Source organism: Pipistrellus kuhlii, unplaced genomic scaffold (genome assembly GCF_014108245.1).
Source record: "Pipistrellus kuhlii isolate mPipKuh1 unplaced genomic scaffold, mPipKuh1.p scaffold_m20_p_8, whole genome shotgun sequence".
Taxonomy (NCBI): domain Eukaryota; kingdom Metazoa; phylum Chordata; class Mammalia; order Chiroptera; family Vespertilionidae; genus Pipistrellus; species Pipistrellus kuhlii.
The window spans coordinates 22,177,337-22,187,403 of NW_023425584.1; the positions used below are offsets into that span (position 1 = coordinate 22,177,337).

Below are 10,067 nucleotides of genomic sequence, written 5' to 3' on the forward strand. Positions count from 1 at the left end.
TATAAAAGGACTAGGTTCTTCAAGATCTCTAATTCTTAATCATCAGTAGCTCATTAACATCACCTCTTTTTTTTTTTTTTTCTATTTTCTTGTCCTCAGAGGAACAGTGACAATGATCTAAACAATATCAGGATACATTTCCACATGAGTTTCCAAGTAAAGAAAATGGAACCTTCTTTACTAAGTGCCATATTCAACTTTAAATTGCATTTGTGGATTAGCCAGCATTCTTTTTGATTTCAAGGGACAAAAACCAACTCAATGAGCTTGAGCATAAAAAGAATATTTATTGTTTCTGGCAAAAACAAAAAACAAACAAACAAACAAAAAAAGTCCAGGGTACCCCACTTCAGGCATGGTTGGGTCCAGGAAATAAAATTACATTATGGAGTTTCTTTTTCCATATTTTGGGTCTTTTGTTCCCTGTTACTATCAATCTTAGTGGATTCTTATGATGCAATGGCTAGTTTGTGGCCCAAAGATGCAATGTACTGACCAGCCAGATCAAAGGGCATATGAAGCTAATATTAGTTTCATGGAAAATGTAGGTTTTGTTTCAAAATAAGGGGGTGGAGGGAAGAAACATAGAGAGGCAAAAATTATATATTTGTCTTACACAGTTGTTTTTCTTAGAAGCTTTTGGATTTATGATACCGCAAACATAGTTGAAAGCATGGTCTCATTTTAGAGATATGGTAAGGCATTATTTAGCCATTGTATTTTTTAATGTTGATAGTCCCCTATTTACCCCCTTTTTGCCTTCCCCTCCCTCCACCACATGGGCAAGAGATTAACCAAAGAATATATATGCATAGCCCATGGACACTGACAATAGTTTGATAATAGCCATTGTATTTTTGAGGTCCCATAATTATAAATTCTATAATATATAAACTTTGAAACTCCTGTGAGTTTTAAAGTTTCACAATTGTTTTTTTATCTAAACAAAGGAAGGTCATTTTAAAAAAAGTACTTTGACTACCTTTCTCCAGCTACATTGTGAACATTTTCATAAGGATGATACAGTTCTGGAGAAGACAAGAATCTAATAAATCCTACTTTTCAGCCCTGACCTCATTTTCTTAGTAGCTTTTTATGTGCCTAAAAGCAATCCGTTGACTTCATTAAATGCGTCCACAGGTAATGCAAGAGTGTTTTCTGGCAGGTGCCTCTGCAGGACAGCCATCAGGACTTGGGGTTCTGCCAGGAGAGGGGTCCCTAATAGTTCATCCTACCTCCCATGGAGAACCAGGAACATTTTTTTGCCATCATCACTAAGTGAGACAATGAACACTTCTAATGAAATGCTGACAGTTCTGTAGACTAAGCAGTATGAAGGGCAAGTCGGATTCTTTTTATTAAATACAATATAACACCCACATTCTATTCTTTGACTTTATAGAATTCCTGTGTATACTGGGGAATATCATAATTGAGGAGTTGATGTTTCCACTTATGGGATGCAAATCCCCCTATTGTTCCGTAAATGTAGGGTGATTTTGAATCACTTGCCTTGGCCTCTTTTGCCCATTACCATTATCCTCAGTACCTACTTCTTTGCATAAGCCCTAGAATATACGCCTCACTTCTTCCTTAAACAAACTTGCTTTTGAAGATGTGATTCCAGTTTCCTGACTGAATGCCTTTGATCCACTTCTTTTTAGGTAGAATGAAAATAGCTAATGAGCAGCTCTCTTCTTCATGATCCAGCGGTTTCCATATGGGTTATAGAGAGGATTCAGAATAATTATTATTTCTGAGTAATTATTCAGATTGATTAGGTAAGACTTTTAAAAATGATAGATGTATACTCCTATGAAACCACCACCTCACTCAAGTCACAAAATTTCCATCATCCCCAGAAGGATCCTCATGCCCCTTTGCAGTTAATTCCATCTACTGCCTTTAGCCTCAGGCAGCCACCCATGGCCTTTACCATAGAGATCAACTTGCATTTTTAGACTTTTATGTAAATGGAATAATACACTATATGCAGTTTATTTAATTTTATTTTATTTTTGACAGTGTTACATATGTGAAGGAAGGGAGGAGAGAGATATAAACATCAATGATGAGAATTATTGATTGGCTGCCTCCTATATGCCCCCTACTGGGGATCAAGCCTACTATCCGGGCATGTGCACAGGGTGGGAATCAAACCTGGGACTCTTCAGTCCTCAGGCCAAAGTTCTATCCACTAAGCCAAACTGGCTAGGGCATCCAGGGCTTTTGTTTGTACTATTGGTTATTATTACTCCTTCAATTTCAGTGGTTGTAATCTATCTATTCAGATGATCTGCTTCGTCCTGATTTAGTTATAGAGGTTGTAAGCTTCTAGGAATTTAGTCATTTCTTCCAGATTGTTTGATTTATTGGCATATTTTGTAGTTGTTTATAATATTTTCTTACAATCCTTTGTACTTCTTTGTTGTTAGTTGTTACTTCCCCTCTTTCCTTTCTGATTTTATTTATTTGGGTCCTGACTCTCTTAAAATTGTGTCTTTTGCTCTCCCTCCGTCACTGTGGTATAGCCAATCTGGATTACTTTTAGGCCTTTGAACGGTAATCGTCTCTCTTGTTCCACCCCAGCCTCAGGCTAGGATGCTTGTCCTGCACTTCTCACACACCTGGCTCCTACTCACCTCCAGGTCTCAGCTCCAGTGTCACTCCAGCAGGTAGAGCTTCCATCACAGCAGATCCCTCTCCCTGTAATTCTTTAACTCAGAACTGTTTTCATATGTTACTTACATTATATTATCATTTTATTTGCTTGTTTGTTGTCTGTCCTCTTCCTGGACTTCATATGAGCAGAGATGTACCTCCACAGACAACTAATAAATCCTCACACTGCCCCCCTCCCCCAATGCCTTACACTTAGAATGTATGAATAAATATACTAACTAAAAGTAGAACTGGGTAAAATAAAGCTCCCCCTTTCTTAATAGGAGCTCACAGTTCCCTCCCAAACAGGCCTACATCTTTATCCTAACACCAAAAAGCTTCACTATGTTTCTGTTACCTCTTAGAAAACCATTACAAGAGCATTTTTTTGCCGTTAAGACAGCAATAATTTCCCATAGCCATTTCTAAACCAGAACCTGCCTCTAACACAGAAATTCAAAGAAAGCTGCCAGTCTAAGGCAGGCAAGGAGGGCTCAGTGCTCCATTTGCCAGTGGCAATAAGGCCTCAGTATTTGAATTGCCCTTCCAGATGGTTTATCCTGTTATTGTTTTGACATGGAACCATTATATTAATTCTGATATTGGCACCACTAGCTGCATCAAACCAAGTGTCTCTGCTGCCAGCTTGAATAGCTATATGTTATATTTTAGCCTAATTCAATTGTAAACCTCAAAAGCAAAGCCTTGAGGAAAGGTGCATCTAACCTATCGTGCATTGCAGACAATTGCTAAATCAGTAATGCAGGCAGCTGCAAACCAGGAAGCTTGGTCACTGCTCATCCGCTGGCAGATAAACCAATTTTCTAGCTCACCTAAACCTTGTTAGGACCTTTTTGGTTGTAAAAGACAAAAAATAAATGATTCAAGCAAAAATAGAAATTTACTGGGTCACTTCACTAACAAATGGAGGAGTGTTTCTGTGTCTGAATTCAGGATTTCAAATGTGTCATCCTCGACTCTGAGCATTCACATGCTTCCCCTTCAGGCTTTTTGTGGTAGCAACATGGCTGAGAGTAGTGCCAGGTGTACATGCTCACAGGTCAAGGCATAAGGACACATTTCTGTCAGTCTTCTTGGCTCTTTCTAGCTCACTTGTTGATTCTTGAAGCAATCACTGTGTCTCTGGCAGAGAGTATAATGCTCAGGCATGATCATATGGTCACCTAAAACTTTGGGTAGAGAGCATGGAGAGGATAAATGGTGTTCAAAACATCTCTCCAAGGACTCCCTCCAGCCTCACTGGAGTGTACCACGATAGATATTGCTAATCAATTTCTGAGTTGCAATGTTAAAAAGTACTGATCCATGAATTTATGTTTTTAATCTTAAAAGGCCTCCAAAATTGTATCTCAGTCACCTGATTGAATACCCCAGAGTGTAAGATACCTCAAATTAGACTTATCCAGAGCTTGGCTTTTGCCTTGACAGTTTTATATTAAATGTCTGATCTTTGAGTTTGTATTTACCTGGCTGAAAGAGATCAGAAAATGTCCTATTTTGTTGGAATTATTTCTAAGTACATATTAATGCCATTCTTATAATCTTATATAATAAAAGGCTAATATGCAAACTGTCCCCTCAACTGGGAATTTAACCAGGGGATGGGGCTAGCTGGGCAACTATCTGCAGTCCCTCCTTCTGGCTGGCCTGCCCCCAGCGACCCAATTGGGGTGGCCAACCAGATCCCACCCATACACCAATTTGTGTACACCCGGCGTCTAGTTGTATATAATTACTAGTAAGTCTTAGACTGACAGCTTTCTTAGAATTTTTCTCTTTTTTACTTTCTGAGCTTATTTAATCTCTGACTGGAACTTGTAAACATCTGAATAGAATTGATGTGGTACCCCTCTTTGGGTCCCAGTCAGCTCAGCAACAGAGACTGTCATGCTTAGTTGCTGAGTATCACTGATGTAGGTAAAAATTACAAACTAAAGTGTTGTAGAGGGAAAAATTCACAGGCTAATCCCTCTAAAGATTACACAAACTGAGAATTGAGGAGGGAAATGTTAAAGGAAAATAATTACTAGAATAATAATTTATACATGTTTAAAACACTCGATGTCCTGAAAGTAGGGAGCTTTTTTCAAGTGTTAGGGGAAGCCTTTGGCACATTATATTTCAAACTAAGTCCTCAAATCTGCCTGCTTCCTCTCCCCTTCCATAAAGGGTACAATTTGCCCGAACATACTACCTCACCCTTTGAACACCTGTAAAAATTATTTCATCCAGAGATTTCAGTGTGTTTATAAATGTAAATTAACAAGCCTCATTATTGTTTCTTTCCACAGAGATGGTTTATTTAAGTAGCACAGAAATTTACCTAAGTGGCCTGTTCAAGGTCAGAAGTCCTCTGTGTAATCTGTCAACTGATATTCAAAGTATAAAAATACACTGCAATCTCATTGCAGATCCAAATTCATTACATCCAACTACCACCAAAGGAATGAATACTTTCCTTTAATCTAGATAGCAAGGCTCCTACCTGTTGGCCTTTCCTCAGCCTCACTAAGCACCCACATGCTTGGAAACCCACATCTCAGCCCTTCTCTGTCCTGTCTTATCTGTCCCAAAAGCTGAGTGGGGACAGAACATGAATTTCTTACAGATATTTTTTATGAATCACTTTAATTAAATAAGTACTTGGAAATGTTTCATTTTGTTCCCTCAAACTTTTCTATCTATATTAAATACTTGTTGCCACTCACTGTGCTAGAAATAGGGAACACTACAGTCATGCTCCTCCCTTCATGGGAAGGACTGACAATAAACAAGAACCAGCCACACTGTGGTCAGTGCTATGAAAACGACAAACCTGAACAGCTGGGTGAGGCAGGTAGGAATGGATGCATCAGGGGCATCTTCTCTAAGCAGGTGATAGCTGAACTGAGGCCTGGAGCATGAAAATCAGTCAGACTTTTCCTTTGCATGTGTTTGTATGCTTGCATATTACAGATTTTCATTTATAATAAATATCAATATTTAATTTTCCACATAAATAAAAAGCTCTTTGGGGGTTGTCTTTCAGTTTTTCTCAGAGCATAAGGGTGTTGAGACCAAAAACTTAGAAAACCAGTGTGGTTTATCCCCAGCCATGATAGGTCAATTTCTTGCTCTGACCTCATAAGAAGCCATTGTGATGGAACTGCAAACCACATCCCAGCTGTGATTGGTCCATGTCTTGCTCTGACCTCATAAGGAGCCATTGTGATGGAACTGCAAACCACACCCCAGCTGTGACTGGTCCATGTCTTGCTCTGACCTCATAAAGAGCCATTGTGATGGAACTGCAAACCACACCCAGCTGTGATTGGTGCATTTCTTTATATGATCTCATAAGGCACATTGTAATGGAATTACAAACCACTCCTATATAAGACCCTGACCAGGCTGAGGTTTTTGTCCGTTATAGCCCAGGAAGCTGATTTGTGGTGACCTGTGGACTTGGACTCCTTAGCTTGTTTTGGCCTTCTTGTTAAATTTCATTTTGTTAATTTTTTTTCATTTTTTCATTTGTTAATTTTGTTTTTAATTTTTTATTTTAATTTTACTTTTTTTCTTTTTTTCTATTTTACTTTTTTTTTCTTCCTATTTTCCTTTTTTTTTTTTCTTATTTTGTTTTGTTTTTTTATTTTGTTATTTTGAAGGTGCCATGTTTAATGTCTTTGCAGACCACTGTGCCACCAAGGAGCGCTATATTGGTGATTACCTCCTCCTGGACACCATCGACAAGGGATGCTTTGCCGAGGTGAGGTTGGCCCAGCATTTGCTGACCAGGGCACAGGTGGTTGTAAAAGTCATTAAAAGTCAGGGCATCGCTAGATTTTTTCAAGAGGCCCATTGTTTTAGGCGCTTAAATCATCCAAATATCACAAAGTTATTTGAGGTGATTGCCACCCAGGACAAGATTTTTCTCGCTATGGAGCATGTGAGCGGAGGGGACTTACTTGAGTACTTGGACAAGTATGGCAAAATGAATGAGGGAGAAGCCCGCACTGTGTTCCGGCAGGTAGTATCCGCGGTCCAGTACTGCCACCAGAAGGGCATTGTCCACAGAGACCTGAAGCCAGAGAACATTCTTGTAGACAGTGATATGACCATTAAATTAACAGACTTTGGCTTCAGTAAGGAAGTGAGCAGTGATAAACAGAACACCTTCTGTGGCACCATCTGCTATTCGGCCCCAGAGATCTTGAAGCGTCAAACCTATGATGGCCGCAAAAGTGATGTATGGAGCCTGGGGGTGGTCTTGTACAGGATGCTGACGGGGGTGGAGCCGTTTGGGGTGGACAACTTTGTGAAGGTGAAGAGGGAGATAATAAATGGCCATTACCATATACCACACTTTATGTCAAGGGAGGTTCAAAAACTTTTAAGAAAATTACTCACTGTCAACCCTAAACGAAGACCGACCCTGGAAGCTGTAATGCAGGACCCCTGGCTCAACCGAGGCGAGGAGGAGATGCTGAGGCCATACAGCGAGCTGCCCTGCGATGACTTGGACCCCCAGGTAACAGAAATGATGCAGATCCTCGGCTTTAAGCAGGACGACATCCAGGAGTCAGTAACACAAAGAAAATTTGATAGAGTGATGGGCACATACCTGATCCTCAGAATGACGAAAACCAAGATGCCTGGCCGCACCGTCAGGGTAAGGCCCTATCACTCCCCTGACACCAGTAGCAAGTCCTTAAGCCAAGAGGATGGTAAGTCATTTGATGAGAACACCAAAGAGCCTTCTGTTTCCCCAAAATGCCTGCGGTTGAGGGTGACAAATTCCTCATCCAACCTGGAAACCACTCCCTCAGAGCACAGCTCAGATACCCCCAGGGAAGACCTCCAGCTTAGCTATGCGGACTCCCTCTCCATCCTGAACACCAGCAGCACCAGCAGCGGTGGTGGAGCCCCAGAGGGAGCCGCCCATGAAAGGCAGCCTGAGGGTGGCACCCCAGCCGCTCCCACTAGCCCAATCCAGGGCCCGCAGTCCATTGCTAGGAGGGCCTTCCAGTTTTTCTTAAGATCCATATGTTGTGGGCCATCCACCAAGAAGAAACATCACAAAAGGACAAAAATCAAACCAGCGTGATTTTTAAAATTGTGAACGGTTAAGGCGGGGCTACAGTCATCTTGAAGGTGCGGAGCTCCAGGAAGGCCGGCCATGTGGTATAGAAGATGAACCGGAGGTTGGAGGCAAACAGCTGCAGGTGAGAGCGGTGCCAGAAGTACACACTGTGTGTGCAGGGGGAGAGGAGTTGGTCCGGTGGACAATGGAGGTGTGTAAACTGTCAGCTTTCTCTTCACAGGATCCATACCAGGAGCGAATCCAGCAGCGCCTTGCCCTTCAGAACCACAATGCCTGCTGAGCTTGTAGGACTGCCCGGATACCCCAGAGGTCAAGAGGAGAGGCTGCCCTCGCTGTGGGTCCATCCCTCAGCCCCCACCTGAATGAGACCAGAGACTGGACTTTTCCCTGGGTCCCTTCCCTCCCCTGCTCCTTTGCTCCCATGTTTGTGAGCTGCTTATTAAATATTTGGTTCTCTCAAGTTTTATAATAAACTTGATGTTCTAGAAAGATGTATTGGGCACTTTGTTTTTCTTCCTCTGCACAGAACTGGGGCTGTGCATCCTATAGTTTTAGAAGTGTGTAGTGATAATCGTATGTGGACTTTATAAGGGGAATTCCAACAGGAAAAAGTGTGGTTCTGGAAAAGGCCAGCACCCAGGTTGCAGGGTGGGTTCCAGGCACTGAGACATCTGGGCGAAGCAGGCAGAGGTCTCCATTGTCATGCAGCTGCTGGCCTGGGTGTCTATGACCTCAGCAGGAGTCACCTCCCCTGTCCTCTTGGCTTTGCTCACTTCCCTCTGTGCTGGCGTCATTCTCAGGTGGGCTTTCCCTGTATATAAGTCAGATTTTTATATTACTGGGGGAACCATGCTCCAGGAAGAAGGGACAGCAGAGCTCCAGAAAAGAGCTCAAGTGGGAAAGAACTTGGCATTTTTCAAGATGGTCAAAGCGTAGTGAGCTGGTGTGAGAGCAGCAGATGTGACTGCAGACCAATGGCAGAGCTGGGCCATGGGAGGAGTGTGCAGTTTATCCTGAGAACAGTGATCAATCCATGAAGGGTTTTAAATAAGGAAGTGATATGATCCCATTTATGATTCAAACATAGTAATTTGTGGAGAATATTATTCCTCTGCAAACATTAAAAAATATTTTTATTGATTTTAGAGTAAGAGAGTAAAAGAGTTTGAAACATCAGTGATGATAGAGAATCATTGATTGTCTGCCTTCTGCACATCCCTAGACACTTCATTCTGCAGGCGACACCCTATCCACTGAGCCACACCAGCTGGCACTCTGCACACATTATCTGTCTCTACATATTTCAAGATTCTGTTTTCCCCACTTTAATCCTTACCACACCAGTTCCCTGAACACCTAGAAACGCAAATGAATCCATTGTTATAAAAAGGAAAGACCTACCTGCCTCTCTGAAGCTGATTGTTGTCTGACATCACTGATCAGCTGCCCCTTTCCCTGAGGAACCTGGTGTTCCTCTGAGTCATCTGCCCTCCTTCCCTGTGATCCTAGCAGCACATGGCATAGACCTCTGTGACTCTCATCACTTTGTTCTCATTAAGTGGTTCCCTTCCCCTCCTTGCCCTGACCTTCCATTCCTGAGTCCTCAAGGGCTGGGAACTACCTCGCTCACCTTTATATTTCCAGTTATTATGAGAGCTAGGTCCAGAGTAGGTGCTCTGAAAGTGGTGGACAGGTGAATGATCCCCCTGGTCACTACAGAGTGGATTGTCCCAAACTAGGACACATTGGAGTGTAAAAGGGAATGTGATTCATGACTGCAGAGACAACAGGATAAAGTTGGACTGGGATTTTATAGGGATACTAGAAGCCAATGCATGAAATTCATGCATGGGTAGGGTCCCTAGGCCTGGCACTGCCCAGTCGTTGGCTCTGCCCCCCACTGCTGCTGCTGGTCGTCTTCCTCTGCGGGGTGACCACTATAGGGCAATTGGGGTGGGGGGGTGGGTAGGCACTGGCACCTACCTTGGCTGGCCTGGGGGTAGCTCCTGCATTGGTCAGTGCACATCATAGTTCTGCCATTTGGTCGATTTGCATATTAGGCTTTTATTATATAGGATATGTTCAATAGGGTAAATGCTTTAAGAAATTATGAACAAAACTGTGAACTCTGCAATTCTGGGGGTCTTCTAGGAAGCACTAGGACTCGCCATCTGCTGCAGCTGGTTTAGGTCAGTGGTCCCCAAACATGGGCCACATAACATAGGACATGTTTGTAAGTAGCAAGGGCATCACGATTAGTAAAGATTCACACTTTCATAATGTAATTCCCTTTTCAATTTTA

The 10,067-nt window shown here is 42.3% G+C and overlaps 1 protein-coding gene across 1 annotated transcript; it reads left to right on the forward strand.

Moving 5' to 3' along the window:
• The first annotated feature begins 5,382 nt into the window (after positions 1-5,382).
• On the forward strand, positions 5,383-8,393 carry LOC118711358 (serine/threonine-protein kinase MARK2-like). The gene is given in 3 exon segments (XM_036424380.2): positions 5,383-7,333; positions 7,986-8,023; positions 8,025-8,393. Coding segments are annotated over 3 exon segments (1,140 nt in total). The 5' UTR covers positions 5,383-6,334; the 3' UTR covers positions 8,128-8,393.
• Positions 8,394-10,067: the final 1,674 nt, after the last annotated feature.